General features: G+C 48.9%; 1 protein-coding gene across 1 annotated transcript; it reads left to right on the top strand.

The window, feature by feature from the left end:
• The first annotated feature begins 66 nt into the window (after positions 1–66).
• On the top strand, positions 67–15,644 carry kcnq3 (potassium voltage-gated channel, KQT-like subfamily, member 3). Its single transcript, XM_025052567.1, has 16 exons — positions 67–550; positions 8,149–8,239; positions 8,685–8,811; positions 9,115–9,287; positions 9,413–9,586; positions 10,511–10,621; positions 11,026–11,121; positions 11,206–11,300; positions 11,387–11,413; positions 11,901–12,100; positions 12,183–12,288; positions 12,532–12,663; positions 12,758–12,853; positions 13,038–13,125; positions 13,193–13,452; positions 13,864–15,644. Exons 1-16 carry the CDS (start codon positions 228–230, stop codon positions 14,279–14,281), a joined length of 2,517 nt encoding a protein of 838 aa, XP_024908335.1. The 5' UTR covers positions 67–227; the 3' UTR covers positions 14,282–15,644.
• Positions 15,645–16,004: the final 360 nt, after the last annotated feature.

The following is a 16,004-nucleotide window of genomic DNA, read 5'->3' as shown; positions in this document are numbered from 1 at the left end:
TCTTTCCCTTTAATCTCAGGCTACTCCTTCCTGATCTTTTTCTGTCCTCCACAGTCACACCTCCTCCTCCTCCACCTCCTCCACCTCCTCCTGCTCCTCCTGCTCCTCCTCCTCCACAGCCGTCCCTCCATCTTTAGACGTGGGTCTCTGGATCATGGCATGCTGTCCTCCCCACCGGACGTCATCTTCATCCTCCTGCTCCTCTTTCTCCTCCTCCTCGTCTGATCATGGGGCTTCGCTCCCGGGCCGTCGCTAACGTCTCAGAGGAGCAGAAGAAGAAGTCGTTCGCCGGCGCTCCTCCTTCTCCTCTTCCTCCTCCTTCCTCAGTGGACCTCCTAGAGCAGGGAGGAGTGGACAAAGATGGCGCCCTCCTCCTGGTGGCGGCGGGTCGTGGTTCTCAGGGCATCGGGGTGGGTCTGTTGGCCAAGACCCCCCTCAACTACACCAGGCCCAACAAGAGGAGTAAACTTCGCAAAAGAAAGATCCAGAACCTGATCTACGACACTCTGGAGAGACCGCGAGGATGGGCGCTGCTGTACCACGCCTTCGTGTGAGTAACTCCTCCGTTTGTCTGTCAGGCTGTTGGGCAACCGGACGTTGGTCAACCAGCAGCTGGTCAACCAGACGTTGGTCAACCAGCTGTTGGTCAACCAGCTGTTGGTCAACCGGACGTTGGTCAACCAGTCGTTGGTCAACCGGCGGTTGGTCCACCAGACATATGTCAACCAGCAGCTGGTCAACCAGCTGTTGGTCAACCAGCGGTTGGTCAACTAGACGTTGGTCAACCAGTCGTTGGTCAACTCACTAGTTTCATTTTCATTGGTTTGATTGAAAACCAGACGTTGGCCTGAGCTGAGACCCTCCCCCCCCTGACTCTGACCTCCCCCTCTTTGACTCTGACTCTCTGAGGAGAGAAACCTAACAGATCAGCAGTGACCTTTGACCTGCTGTTCCTCTGTCGCTGACTCGTGTGCAGCTCCGGTTGTTGTTGCGATGTTTTTCCGACGTCTGTTTTTAGCCTGCTGAAGCTAATGGACGGATTAAGATTTATCGCCACTGAAACTTTAGCTCCAGGCTAAATCAACTCACCACTTCATCAGAAGCTGAGGCTGATGGGAAATCTGGAGTGTGTGGGGTTGAGTTACATGTAAATGAACTGGTCCTGGGAGTCACTCTGTGGACCAGTACCATGGGGGCGTGAGAGAGTCACTGTGATGTCACTGTGATGTCACTGTGATGTCACTGTGACTGTGGGCCTTCATTCCTTTGATGTTGTTTTTTCCCTTTTTGAAGCTCCTTTTGTCTCTGTTGATTTTGTGTCTTTAAAGCCAACCAGTGGGCAACTTTTGTTGCTCATATTTGTCAGTATTTTTCTCTATATTTTGGCTAAAGTTGCTGTCCATGCCTTTGAAGTTATTTTTATATTGTTTTCTTTTGTTTTTTTGTAGTTTGCCTTTGTAGTTGATTTGTGTCTTTTTTCTCCGTTGTCTCGTCAAGCTACGCCGCTCTTGTTGTGCTGGTTGCTAGCACCTTCTGTTCTTGGGTCGACTTGTAGCTCCTTTGATTTATTTTATCTGTCAGTGTGTGACTTTTCCTTTGTTGTGTTCGTGGGTTTGACGTGTTCTACCGTTGGGGTTCTTCGACATCTTTGATGTCTGTTTGATGTGTTTTGTGTGCGGTCAAAGTCGTCCTTTTTTTATCGTTGCTAACCCTATGAATGGAAATCGCAAATTTAAACAAGGAGTTCAAACAAGGAGATCAAAAAGCAGGTTTTACCCTAGTGGCTGATCAGTGGAACTACAATTTTGACACCTTTCAAACCGGAAGTGTTGGTCCGTCGTCGGCCCAGCCGCGGGTGGAGTTTTTTTTTTTTTTTTTTTACGGTTCTGTTACAGGATGGAGAACAGAGAAATCGCTGATGCTGCAGATTCAGGCCACACTGAAATTACAGATGCTAACGATTTTCACTCCCACTCTGACTCCGCCCCTTTGCCCCTTAACAGCCCTGAGTGGAAACACACGCAAACATTCATGTAGCTCCAGCACTGCAGAATTGCATTGTGGGATAGAGGAGGGGGTTTCCCTTTACACCAGTCAGATCTGTTTCCTTGGTGGAGTAAGATCATCCTCCTCAGGGTCCGACTGCAGCAGCGGACGACATCGATCGCTGTCGCTGCACCGGTCTGCACCGGGCTGCACCGGTCTACACCGGGCTGCACCGGTCTACACCGGGCCTCACGATCACAGCAGTAACCTCAACAGAGCCGAAAGTCTGGAGTCCGACTGAAAGTCCGAGTCAGCGTTCTGCGGTGGAACTGTTTGTTGCCTGTGTCTTTGAAGTTCTTCAGTGACTCTTGAATCCTCATCGTTCTTCTCCTTTGGTGTGGAAGAGTGAGTGGAGTGTCAACTTTTTTATCTTCTCCACAAACATCCAGAAATTTGAACCCGTTCCAAAAAACAAAAACTAAAAAACCCCGTAAGGATCAGACGACGTCAGTGACGTGTTGATGTCGCTGTTCTCCTCAGAAAACAGGCAGGAAATGCTGAAAGGTTTCAGGAGAGGGTTTCCTGCTGGGCGAGAGACACTGACAGAGAGGGAGAGAGAGGAAGAGAGAGTTCTCCGGACATAAAAAAAATAGAGGGGGGGGGGGGGGGGACTAAAAGCTTCTGCTAACTGAACCTTTAAAACACCTGCGATCAGCTGCGAGGCCTCCAGCAGGAAGTGACACAAAAACGTCTTTAGTCAAACCCTTAAATCAAACACGTTCATCCACCCCGATAACAAAGAGGAAAAAGTTCTGGTCGGATGACGGCCAAAGAATTTTTCATCCCATTTTAACTGTGATCAATGAAAAGTATTTTTTACTCAAATTGAAGCTTTAATGTTTCACATGGCGCCATCTGTCTGTTGTTAGTTTTATTAACCCTAACAAACATTGATGTCCTTTGGTTTGTCTTTGATGTTCTTTAGGTGGTTTTAATGTCCTTTAGTTTATCTTTAATGTCCTTTAGTTTGTCTTTGTTCTTTAGTTGGTCTTTGATGTTCTTTAGTTTGACTTTGACGTTCTTTAGTTGGTCTTTGATGTTCTTTAGTTTGTCTTTGATGTTCTTTACTGAGGGGGTTTGTCAGTCTACAATCAGCTGTAGTGATAAAACACTACTTTCTGTAGTACTGTGAATGTCTTTTATTTTGAAGCTGACCTCAGTGACCTTTTCAACAAAGACTAACAACCAAAAGTCTATATTTATATATATCGACTTTTGTGCGGCTTTGAACCAGGAAGTCAATCAAACATCCAATCAGTTTAAATTAAAAACTTCAAACACCAGAAACCAGCTGAGTGGAGGCTTTGAAGTCCAGAACCACAGACTGGTTAAAGACCACAACACCTGGAGTGTCTGTGTGTGTGTGTGTGTGTGTGCGCTAATGGAAGCTAATGACTCTGTGTGGGAAACGAGCAGCTAATGGAGCTGATCAGTACCGGTCTGATGTAAAGGAACATTTCCCTCAGTTTAACGGCAGCGGTCTTTGGAACTGGTGAGACCAGTTCCAGTTCCTCATGAAGCCCGTTTAAGAACCGGGCTCTGCATCAGTACCAGGAACAGTCAGTGGGTCAGTCCTACACTGATGAGGACTGGACCAGACCAGGTCTGAGGCTCAGGAGTCTCTGAGCTGCTGGTTCAAGGCTGAGGTGCCTCACAGTCCACGCTGCACTCGCTAGTAATCTGATTACTTTCGACTCTCAGGTGTAATCTGACTCCGACCTGGTGTCCAGTTTCAGGTCAAAAGATTCAGAAAAACATCGTCTGGGTTTGACCCTCATCTGGTTTTTGTTTTTCTCTGAAGCGTGAGAGAGAAATCCTTCACCCGAGAATTTAACACAGCACCAAACCTCATAGAGAAAATCACTGATTTTAGCTCAGACCAAACCTCATAGAGAAAATCACTGATTTTAACTCAGACCAAACCTCATAGAGAAAATCACTGATTTTAACTCAGACCAAACCTCATAGAGAAAATCACTGATTTTAACTCAGACCAAACCTCATAGAGAAAAACACTGATTTCTCAGACCAAAACCTCATAGAGAAAAACACTGATTTTAGCTCAGACCAAAGTCCATGGAGAAAAATCAGTGTTGCATCTAGTTGAGAAACTTACTGTCGAGAGGTGACTCAGTATCAGACAGTAGTGAGGGAGTCCTGAGAAGACCTGCAGTGTGTGTGTGTGTGTGTGTTTGTGCTGACATTTTGCAGCTCAGGTTTGTGAATAATTGATTGCTGTTACTGTTGCTGCTGATCTGTCCACTCTCTCTCTGCTCCATTCCTCCATACTTCTTCTACGCAGGCCTTTCCTCTTTCATCTCCTGTTTTGTTTGGTGACCACAACAAGAGTGTTCAGAGTTAGAGTGAAGACAACAGCAGTGAATGTGGTGAACAATTAAAACACAATTAAAACAATACACCTTTTAGAAATATATATTTTTGATAATTCAGCCATTTTATATCATATATCTATGGACCAAACCTCACTGAGAAAATCAGAGATTTTAGTTCAGACCAAAGTCCATGGAGAAAATCAGAGATTTTAGTTCAGACCAAAGTCCATGGAGAAAATCAGAGATTTTAGTTCAGACCAAAGTCCATGGAGAAAATCAGAGATTTTAGTTCAGACCAAAGTCCATGGAGAAAATCAGAGATTTTAGTTCAGACCAAAGTCCATGGAGAAAATCAGAGATTTTAGTTCAGACCAAAGTCCATGGAGAAAATCAGAGATTTTAGTTCAGACCAAAGTCCATGGAGAAAATCAGAGATTTTAGTTCAGACCAAAGTCCATGGAGAAAATCAGAGATTTTAGTTCAGACCAAAGTCCATGGAGAAAATCAGAGATTTTAGTTCAGACCAAAGTCCATGGAGAAAATCAGAGATTTTAGTTCAGACCAAAGTCCATAGAGAAAATCAGAGATTTTAACTCACTGCTGACCCGGTGCTGGTTGTTTGATTGGCACCTGAACTCCCTTCACCTTTATCTTCTCTTTAACATTTCCCCCACGGACACAGTGAGTAGAGTACAGTCCAGTGGCAGTGGTTACCATGGCTAATCATCAGACTGGTTGCCAGGGTAACACCACTGGTCTGATAGATGGGTGGAGCACGTCTGGGTGGAGGTTTTATTTTCTCCTTTTTGGTCCTTATTTTGCTCACTGTTATTTGGCTGCTGAGTCTGTCGTTCTGTCTGTCGTTCTGTCTGTCGTTCTGTCTGTCGTTCTGTCTGTCTCTCACACACACTGTCCCTGTCTCCCTGTGTTTGTGCATGAGTATGTGTTTGTGTGTGTTTGTGTGTGTGTGTGTGTGATGACACAGCCATATGTGCAACAAAGAGTCTCAGTTGCTAAGCAACCTGCTGTCTAAAATACGCTCACGAACCAAAATATCACCTGATTCCACTTCATAAGCTGCTCCTGAAACTGAAGCTGCTGCTGTTTCCTACAGCAGGGGGCGCTCATCACGCAGTCAGTGTTGAGACATGTGTCAGTATCTCATAAAACGGCACGAACAAAAGTTTGAAAAAACGTGTGTCGTTAGAGTTGACGAAGCTCCATCTGTTTGGATCAGGTCTGTGCCAAACAGAACATTTGGAAGAAGAACCTGGACACAACAGAACCTCAGGCACCATGACTGACCTTCACAGGTCTGGGCTCAGGTGCTCTGGTCAGGCCCTGCCTCAGAAAACATTCCGATTCTTCTCTTTCCCAGGCTGAGTAATGAGTGTTGGTAGAACGACCTTGGTTTGTTATAGATGTGAGAGAGAGAGAGAGAGAGAGAGAGAGAGAGAACAGTGGGTGATCAGAGGCTCAGGAGAAGAAGATTCAGGAAAGAAAACGGCTCCAGGGGGGAATTTTGATGATGGTGGATGACAACAGCATGGAGGCTGAGTCAGCAATTTGACTTTTCTCTTCAAGGATCAGAAAATAGCCTCATATTGTAGGCTGATTCTCTCCCACACCAGAACTCAAATCAAGGGAACTGGACCAATGGACGGACTTTCACCATGGACTCTGGTCTGAACTAAAATCTCTGATTTTCTCCATGGACTTTGGTCTAGGAGATCAGGTGGATTAAATATAACCTTAAGTAAAAATATATTTTAGTTCTTTAAATATAATATCAGTTCAGTGGTTAACCAACACCGACGCCCCCTGCTGGATGTTCAGTGTTCAGTCGAGGTGTGTGAACCTGAAGCAGCAGCTGGTTAAAGTGTCTCTTCTCTCTTCACTAATTATTCTAATGATAATTATTAGTGCTGTACTTGTTGTTGCTTGTTGACACACCCTCCTCCCACCCAGCAGCAGCAGCAGCGCCCTCCTGTGGTTGTCAACAATTCCACTTTTGTTTATGTCTAAAAATATATTTCACTCAATCGTTTCATAAATAAAGGTAGGCCTGTAGTTCCTCCGTCCCTCGGAGCTAAAATGAATCATTTGTTGGCTGGACTTCTTCATGGTGTGTTTGGAGCCACAGTCACACAGATGGATTATGGGTGTGATGACGCCTCAGCCTCAGACTCAGCCTCAGTCTCAGCCTCAGACTCAGCCTCAGCCTCAGCCTCAGACTCAGACTCAGTCTCAGCCTCTACATCAGCAACGTGTGGAAAAACACACTGACGCTGTTTCCAACAGATTGTTTGTTTGTTTCCCATGATGCCTCAGTGCGTACATCACAGTGGCTGCGTCCACATCAGGCAGGAGATCAGCAACAGTGTGTGTGTGTGTGTGTGTGTGTGTGTGTGTGTGTGTGATGAATCATCTCTGCTCTGGATCCAGGAACAGCTGCAGGGTCACGGTGGCTGTGGTCCACAACCACTTGAACTTGCGTTCGTTCTCAGTACGTCCAGCAGAGGTCAGACGTGAGCTGGTGTGACAGTGATGAACGCGGTTTATTTTTACGACGAGCGGTGAAGTCTGCTGATTCACCCAGAAACCACCGAGGCCCTCGCTCGCTCGCTCGCTCGCTCGCTCCTTCAGCGTGTCTGTCAGCGCCCCCTTGTTGTGGAAACGTCCGTTTAACTGCTGCAGCCCCTGGTGGCAGTTGTTGGTGTTAAAAACACCTCAGGTCGAACAAACAGCTGTGACAGTGTGGTGTTACACACACACACACACACACACACACACACACACACGCACAGTCTGGAGTTGTTCTTGGTGTGGACCATCAACAGTACCAGGCTCAGTACCAGGGTCAGTACCAGGCTCAGTACCGGGGTCAGTACCAGGGTCAGTACCAGCGTCAGTACCGGGGTCAGTACCAGGGTCAGTACCAGCGGCAGTACCAGGCTCAGTACCAGGCTCAGTACCAGGCTCAGTACCGGGGTCAGTACCAGGCTCAGTACCAGGGACAGTACCAGGGTCAGTACCAGCGTCAGTACCAGGCTCAGTACCAGGCTCAGTACCAGGCTCAGTACCGGGGTCAGTACCAGGCTCAGTACCAGGCTCAGTACCAGGGTCAGTACCAGCGTCAGTACCGGGGTCAGTACCAGGGTCAGTACCAGGGTCAGTCCCATCATCAGTACCAGGGTCAGTACCAGGCTCAGTACCGGGGGCAGTACCAGGGTCAGTACCAGGGTCAGTACCAGGGCGGAGGCGGCTGCTGCCTCTGAGTGCTGCCTCCTCCAGGTGAATAATGGAACAGTCTGTGAAATATTCATGCTGCTTCGTTTGTGCAGAGACTAATGGAAACACAGCAGCCATGAATGATTCAGGAAGTGAGGACAGGAAGGGGCGGAGCCTGACGGACCCACGCCCTGGAACTGAATGATTTACAGCTGCTGGTCCACTGCTGCCTCCTGTGGTCAGTTAGTGACACTGAGGATCGTCAAACAGCGTAGTGACTAAATCACTGATTTTCTCTCTGACCTCTGACCCCGTCTGATACGACGGGGTCAGAGGTCAGCCCTGTCTCTGATCAGGTCTTTTCTGTCGCTCAGAGGTGATAAAGGAGTCACAGCGGGGAAGATGAAGCTCCCTCTGCTGGAGGGAAGGACATACGCAGTGCATGTCCTCAATTCACACACACACACACACACACACACACCTGCTGGTGTTGTAGTGAAGAAGCCACTCAGCAGTTCTGTGTGTCTGTTCTCTGCAGGTTCCTCATCGTCCTTGGTTGTTTGATTCTGGCCATTCTCACCACCTTCAAAGAACACGAGAAGATCTCTGCTCATTGGCTCGTCATCCTGGTCAGTGTTTTCACCATCAGCAACTAAAGATCCATAGTTCTGTCTGTACCAATGAGTATGAGTCTGTCACTAACACTGGAGTTAAGTCCACTTAACACATGGACTAAAATCTCTGATTGTCTCCAGGGACTTTGGTCTGAACTAAAATCTCTGATTGTCTCCAGGGACTTTGGTCTGAACTAAAATCTCTGATCTTCTCCATGGACTTTGGTCCGAACTAAAATCTCTGATCTTCTCCATGGACTTTGGTCTGGACTAAAATCTCTGATTGTCTCCAGGGACTTTGGTCTGAACTAAAATCTCTGATCTTCTCCATGGACTTTGGTCCGAACTAAAATCTCTGATCTTCTCCATGGACTTTGGTCTGAACTAAATGTATTGACAGCGTTTGACTCATTTCTTCTCGCTTCTTATTTGTTTTTCTCCTTGTTTGTGTTTCTGGCAGGAAACCTTTGCTATCTTCATCTTCGGAGCAGAGTTTGCGTTGAGGATCTGGGCCGCAGGATGTTGCTGTCGTTACAAGGGATGGAGGGGTCGGCTGAAGTTTGCTCGCAAACCTCTGTGTATTCTGGGTAAGACGTGATGAAAAGCCAGCTCTGTCAAAGCAGGGCTAGAAATTTGAACTTGAATTATCGTTAGCATCAGTTAAGTCAAGCGCCTAAAACCAGCTACGGTCCGTTAACCGTGTGAAAGTTTGGTCGCCGTGTTATTAGCTTGTAGCTAACAAAACTAGCCCGTCAATATAAACATTTGGTTGCAGTAAAAAAAAGGAGTTAAAGTCGTGGAATACTAAGCTAGCAGCGAGCCGCCTGTTAGCCTGTTAGCATGGGTGTTTGACAGACCGCCTGGTTGGTTTTCTTTGTGCGGTTCTCCAGACATCTTTGTGCTGATCGCCTCTGTACCAGTGGTGGCAGTGAGGAACCAGGGGAACGTTCTGGCCACGTCCCTGCGGAGCCTGAGGTTCCTGCAGATCCTGAGGATGCTGCGAATGGACCGCAGAGGAGGAACCTGGAAACTCTTGGGTTCTGCCATCTACGCACACAGTAAGGTACGGACGCTGCCGGACGGGGGCCGACGCGACCGGGGTCGGACCTGGACTTCCTCCTGGTCCCGGTCTTCGCTGACTGGTCCCTTTGAAACGTTTGGAGTTCTGGTGACTTTGTGTTTGTGCAGGAACTGATCACGGCCTGGTACATCGGGTTCTTGTCCCTCATCCTGGCCTCGTTCCTGGTTTACCTGGTGGAGAAGGACGACGTGTCTACAGACGCGCTGGACCAGGGTGACCCCACGGCTCCGCCCAAAACCCAGGACTTTGACACCTACGCAGACGCCCTCTGGTGGGGGCTGGTACGTTAAGGCGTTAATTCTTCTCCAGTGACCCTCGAACACAGATCAACATTTGTTTTATGGATTTTGGCAAAAACCGATTTTTTTTTTTATGGATTTTGGCAAAAACCCTCACGTTTGGTTCGTAGCCAAAAGTCGTCAGTGTTTTTTTTTAACGAACTGTTCCTGAAGCCGACGCCGAGACTGTGAACCAGTCCAATCAGCAGCCGGCGCCAGGGAACCTTTAAATGATAACATTTTATTTCTGCTGACATAAATGGAGACAATGTTTCTCCGCGACACAGTCGTTGTCATGGCAACCAGTAAAAACCAGTTCTTACACGGACGTTTCGTTCGACCATTAAGTCAAGAAGAAAAAACTTCGTAGCTCTTCTCTCATACAGGATTTAAGTCGTTTTCTCTGGAGATATTCTCGCAGCAGCAGAGTTCACCCTGGTGGCCAGCAGTGTTTACTGACGGTTGCTGACCTCATTAAAGGGGCATTTCTTCACTCCGGGACAGAAGTGTCCTTGAGCAAACGTCCCCGCTAATGATGATGTTTTGACCTTTTACTGGAGTGGGTCATTATGAGGTTAAAGGTCGTGGGGGGGGGTTTGCTGTAGGTGGAAACACCGACACCGTGACTTTCTGACTCTTTTATTAGAACAGGATCGACAGGGACAGCTTCCAACCAGTAGGGGGCGATTCTGCTGTTTGTAAAAAAACAACAAAATTTCTTGATCAGAAAAATCAAAAGATTCTAAAGGTTTTTAATTAACCATGAAAATAACGTATAATCAACCAGTTTAGCTAACTGTTTGATAAAAAAGGAAAGCCTACATATCGCTAATAGTTAGCTAAGAAAAGCTGCTGTCGTCATGATATATGAGCTAGCTTAAATCTGAGGTCGTGACTAATCTTCATCGTCTCTCCTCGGCTCCACAGATCACCTTGACAACCATCGGTTACGGAGACAAAACTCCAAAGACGTGGGCGGGAAGACTGTTAGCTGGTACCTTCGCTCTGATTGGAGTCTCCTTCTTCGCTCTGCCCGCGGTGAGCTAGCTAACAACGAGCACACTGCTGCTATCTGTTAGCACAGTGGAGGGTAGTTTGTAACCTGCTACTGTGGCTAGTGCTTCGAACACCTCCTGCTAGCTAACGCTCATGATGCTAATGAGCAACATTAGCTGTTGCTGAGCAGCAGATGGACGTCTGGTTGGTGCAGTGGTTAAGGAAGGGGACCACTGGTCCACTCTGACTGGACTGGTCCACTCTGAATGGACTGGACCACTCGGGCTGGACTGGTCCACTCTGAATGGACTGGACCACTCGGACTGGTCCACTCTGACTCGACTGGTCCACTCTGACTCGACTGGTCCACTCTGCTGACTGGACCAGTCTGACTGGACAGACAGGGTTCTGACAGACCGGACTAATGGACTACTTTGTGTCTGTAGGGAATCCTGGGTTCTGGTCTAGCTCTGAAGGTCCAGGAGCAGCACCGACAGAAACACTTTGAGAAGCGCCGACATCCAGCAGCCGGACTCATCCAGGTGAAGAACCGTCAGAACCGTCAGATGTTCAGAGTCCTGACGCAACGATTTCAGTTCTGATTTTTGTCGTCTTCTTCCCTCTAGTCTGCCTGGAGATACTATTCCACCAATCCGGTCAGAGAAGACTTGATCGCCACCTGGAGGTTTTATGAAACCGTCATCTCTTTGTCCAGCACAAGGTACCGGACGCCACATGTGGAAACGTAGAAGAACAAAGTAATAACTGACTGAACTCACGTCTCTTCTGTCTGTGTTGAACCCGCAGGAAGGATCACCTGGAGGTCATGGCGAGGTCAGTCTCTGAGCGTCGTCTTTATTCCACGTGTCGTGATTCATTTCTGCTTCCCAGAAAATGTCGCCTCGTGTCTCAAACAGACACTAAATCACACACGGAGTAAATTCTGAAGCTAATGGCGGCAGTAAATACGTGAGCGCTGACGTTAACTGCCTCCGCGGCTGCAGCCGCTTTAATCGCTCACGTCCGTATGAGCTCTGTTCATTGGTCAGTCCTGTTTCCTTTGAAGTCAGTGGACATAGACCCCCCCCCACACACAGTCGACAGTTAGCCGTTAGCAAAGCTAAAACATTTCCAGTCGCATCAGTGAGAGCTGTTAGCAAAGAGAATCTGAGGTGCTCTGAGCATGGCCCCGTCCCCACACACTGCCCCCTGCTGGCTGTGGTGATGGCTTAAAAGCAGAGGTCAGGTTTGGTCTCGTGTGCAGTGGTGCAGTGGTGCAGTGGTGCAGTGGTGTGCTGACTTTCCTTCCTCCCCGTGTCAGTCAGAAGCTGAGTCTGCTGGAGCGGGTCCGTCTTCCTAACAGCAGACCTGCAGGGGGCTCCACCAGGAGGTTCGCGGCCCAGACTGAGGCCGTGGAGGAGAGTCCTTCCAAGGAACACAAACCTGCCGGGTTCAGCAACCGAGAGCGGCTGCGAACAGCGTTCCGTATGAAGGCCTACACTCTCCGGCAAAGTTCCGAAGGTACCATGTGACCATAGAAAACTAGTTTTCAAACAGTCCTGGTTCTCGTGGTCGCTCACGCCTCCTCCTGTTGCCGTCTCAGATGCTGGAGCTCTGGCTGATCCGGCCTTAGAAGATCGGGGTTTTCCTCCGGAGGTTCTGCTGGAGGAGATGATTCCAACGCTGAAGCTGGTCATCAGGGCCGTCAGGTCAGGAACGCTCATCCAACCACAATGACCCAGCTAGTACCAGTACCAGTACCAGTACCAGTACCAGTAGGAAATATTATGAGAAATGAAGACCAGAATCTAAAAACGGTTCAAATCTTTCTTCTAAAGAAACCAGAACCAGGTGTAAAACCTTAATAGGTTTTACACCTGGTTCTGGTTCTGGTTCTGGTTCTGGTTCTGGTTTGTGGACCAGTGTTGTGGACACGTCTCTGTTTTTTCCAGGATCATGCAGTTTCTTCTCAACAAGAAGCGTTTCAAGGAAACTCTGAGGCCGTACGACGTCAAGGACGTGATCGAACAGTACTCCGCCGGACACCTGGACATGCTCTGCAGGATCAAGTACCTCCAGACCAGGTCAGGGTCTTCAGGGTCCACAGAGTCCAGAAGACCGCCCCTCAGTCTTCCTGTCTCTAAAACGTACTTCTCCTGTTTCTCCTCCGTCCTCAAGGATCGACATGATCCTGGCCCCGGGACCCCCGCTCACCCCCAAACACAAGAAGGTCCAGAAGACTCCGTTCACCTACCCCAGCACCCAGTCACCCAGGTACCCTTACATCGGTACTGATGAACTGGTCCTGTTGTCAGATGAGTCAAACCTGAGAAATAACTGAACCTGAGCAAGAAAAAAAAAACAGAAAACGCACGAAACAGTTCTGCGATAACGCTAAATGTTAGCCACACGCTGTGACTCCGACCAATCAGTGTTCTTCTTCTTCTTCTTCTTCCAGACACGAGTCTTATCCAACCAAAGCTGCCTCCATGCCAGACGCTGACGACCAAAGCATGATGGGAAGATTTGTGAGGGTGGAAAGACAGGTGAGAGTCCAGAGAGGAATGTTGTCAAAAACAGTCAACGTTGGTTGATGCTTGTCCTCTGTCCCAGGTGGAGGACATGGAGAAGAAGTTGGACTTCCTTGTGGACATGCATATTCAGCACACGGAGCACCTCCAGGTGGACTCGGCGGGTACTGCCCGCATGACCCTGGAGACCTGCCATCCAACGGCCGACGGGGAAATCCGACGGGTTTTCCTCAACTACGCCGAGGCCTTTCCCCACATGTCCTACCAGGTCCCACTCGACAAGGTAAACCCGTACTTCAGTGGAGCCAGACAAGGAATGGGGGGGGTGGGGTTAACAAGAGGAGGAGGAGGAGGAGGAGGAGGAGGAGGGGGAGGAGGGGGAGGAGGGGGAGGAGGGGGAGGAGGAGGAGGAGGGGGAGGAGGGGGAGGAGGGGGAGGAGGGGGAGGAGGAGGAGGAGGAGGAGGGGGAGGAGGAGGAGGAGGAGGGGGAGGAGGAGGAGGAGGAGGGGGAGGAGGGGGAGGAGGGGGAGGAGGGGGAGGAGGGGGAGGAGGAGGAGGAGGAGGAGGGGGAGGAGGAGGAGGAGGGGGAGGAGGAGGAGGAGGGGGAGGAGGAGGAGGAGGAGGGGGAGGAGGGGGAGGAGGAGGAGGAGGGGGAGGAGGGGGAGGAGGGGGAGGAGGAGGAGGAGGGGGAGGAGGGGGAGGAGGGGGAGGAGGGGGAGGAGGAGGAGGAGGAGTGCAAGTTCACTCGGACCATCAGCCGCCGCGTCCGTACCAGCAACACCCTCTGGGTTGTATCCCGACCTACGCAGAGCGTCCCACCGTGTTGCCCATCAGCTCTCTGCAGGAGCTGTCTGCAGTACAAGGCAGGACCACAGGGGGGCGGGGGGCTGACTCACCGCTCTCCATGCTGTCGGTGAACCACGAGGAGCTGGAGAGATCGCCCAGTGGCTTCAGCATCTCTGGGGAGCGGGAGGGGGACCAAGGGGAGGACCTGTCTGCAGAGGCCAGGTTGGCCACGGGGGGCGCCAACTGGTCCAGACCCCGGCCCAGCTACCTGGCTGAGGGGGAGACCGACACAGACACAGATCCTTTCACCCCGAGTGGGGGGCCTCTGCCGCTCTCCTCCACTGGGGAGGGACTGGACGACGCCGTGTGGACCACACCTCCCTGAGGAGCCGCTCTGAAAACTCCTCAGAAATCCCAGACACATTTGGGTTCTGGACCAACGAGTGGATTCTGTCGTCCAGGTCGGTCCAGTGCGGTGAGGATGACGGCGAGGTCGTCCGCATCCGAACCCAGAGCCGCAGCGTCAAGAGGGAACAAAGGGAAACTTCACAAGAGAGGACAACAGAAGCGTGGGCCGTGTACAGAGAACTCCTCCCAAAGACCTCACGTACAAATATACAAACAAATATATTCAACGTAAAAAGCTTTAGCGCTCCAACGCCAACAGCACTGCATGTGACGCATGCCATTTTTAGCGTAGAAACTGCGAAGTTCAGGAAACAGAAGAAGAGGCTGAACGTAAACTTGCTATGCCATTTTTTTCTAACACTTTTTTTTTATACACATTGTCATCGGATCGAGTCGTTTGTTTTTTGACTTGTCTGTTTGTTTGTCTGCATGGTTTGCATGGTGATGTACCACTAGAGGGCACCAGTGTACAGTCAGAGGCTGAAACTGGAACCAAAAGACTCCTGTTGAATTTTAGGTTTGTCGATGATAAGTTTACGTGAGTGATACGTGTCGCCGGTCAGGTGTCGCAGGTTAGCTTACGTTTACTTAAAGGCGAGAAATAGTTCACGTCTGTATCGCACCCTTCGACGGGCGCAAACAGGAGCTGCTGGTCCACTGCTGCCTCCTGTGGTTAGTCGGTGTACAGTGTTGATTTGTTTTTCTGAAGCAGCTGACGTTATTGCTAACAGTAAAATCGTTCAATTCTCTTTTGCGTTGACCTCTAAAATCACACTTTGAAACAGGTGGCGTTTGTTTGTTTGTTTGTTTGTTTGTTGTTTAAAAAGGAGCACTTTACAGCAGGTGTGGTGACGCGGCTCGCTGCCATTGGTCATCATTCTAATGTCATACTGAGAAACTGCACTGATCTGGGTATTGTCACATCCGACCGGGTGACATCCGACCGGGTGACATCCGACCGGGTGACATCCGACGCGGTGGATTATTTGTGCCTTGTTGTTCTGCTCTTTTCTTTTTTTGTGGGAAAAAAAGTATTTTCTTTTCACAGAGAACCACCAGGGGGCGTCAGTTGTTATGGTGTAGACGTGCAGCGGCGTTTTCTTCTTCTCTGACTCACCTTGACATTTATGAAAATAAAAGAACAAATTTCAGGTCGGAATTTTTTTTTTTCCTGAATTTTCTCTTCAGTTTCATTTCTTTCCTTCGTTTTTTTTTTCTCACGTTTGAATTGAAATCTTTTCTTTTCTCGTCTGTTTCTCTTTAAAGACAAAAATATGCAAATATAATTCAAGCTAAATCATTTCACCAGTTATTAATAAAGTATCAGAGTGAAAATTCAACAGCGTCTCCTTTCATCTTTCTGTCAGTAACGTCTTCAATTTAGGATAAACATTTGTTTTATATATTTACAATTTATTTATGACAAAATTTCAGATTCAGAAGATCTTCATCATCATCTCCTCTTCCTCCTGCTGCTCCTCCTGCTGCTCCTGTTCGTTTCTGTTCTCTGCTCCTCCTCTGGTTCCTCTTCAGCAGGTTCAAGATTTACAGGAGACTCATGGAGACCAGGACCAGACCAGGTGACGTCGGACCAGGTGACGTCGGACCAGGAGATGTTGGACCAGGTGATCTCAGACTCTGTATGACCTGTTGTTGTTGTGGCTAATTGTATTTTGAATGCTCTAGGTTAATTTTCTGTG

Source organism: Cynoglossus semilaevis, chromosome 20 (genome assembly GCF_000523025.1).
Source record: "Cynoglossus semilaevis isolate Cse_v1.0 chromosome 20, Cse_v1.0, whole genome shotgun sequence".
NCBI classification, from domain to species: domain Eukaryota; kingdom Metazoa; phylum Chordata; class Actinopteri; order Pleuronectiformes; family Cynoglossidae; genus Cynoglossus; species Cynoglossus semilaevis.
The sequence above is the reverse complement of the archived record's forward strand: the minus strand, read 5'-3'. Positions and strand labels throughout refer to the sequence as shown.

Bases quoted from the DNA above. Each gene is read 5' to 3' on its own strand.
- kcnq3 (XM_025052567.1), top strand. From the start codon at position 228: ATGGGGCTTCGCTCCCGGGCCGTCGCTAACGTCTCAGAGGAGCAGAAG. The intron at 8,812-9,114 runs GTAAGACGTGAT...GCGGTTCTCCAG, and splicing joins CAAACCTCTGTGTATTCTGG to ACATCTTTGTGCTGATCGCC. The intron at 13,453-13,863 runs AGGAGGAGGAGG...TCACTCGGACCA, and splicing joins GGGGTGGGGTTAACAAGAGG to TCAGCCGCCGCGTCCGTACC.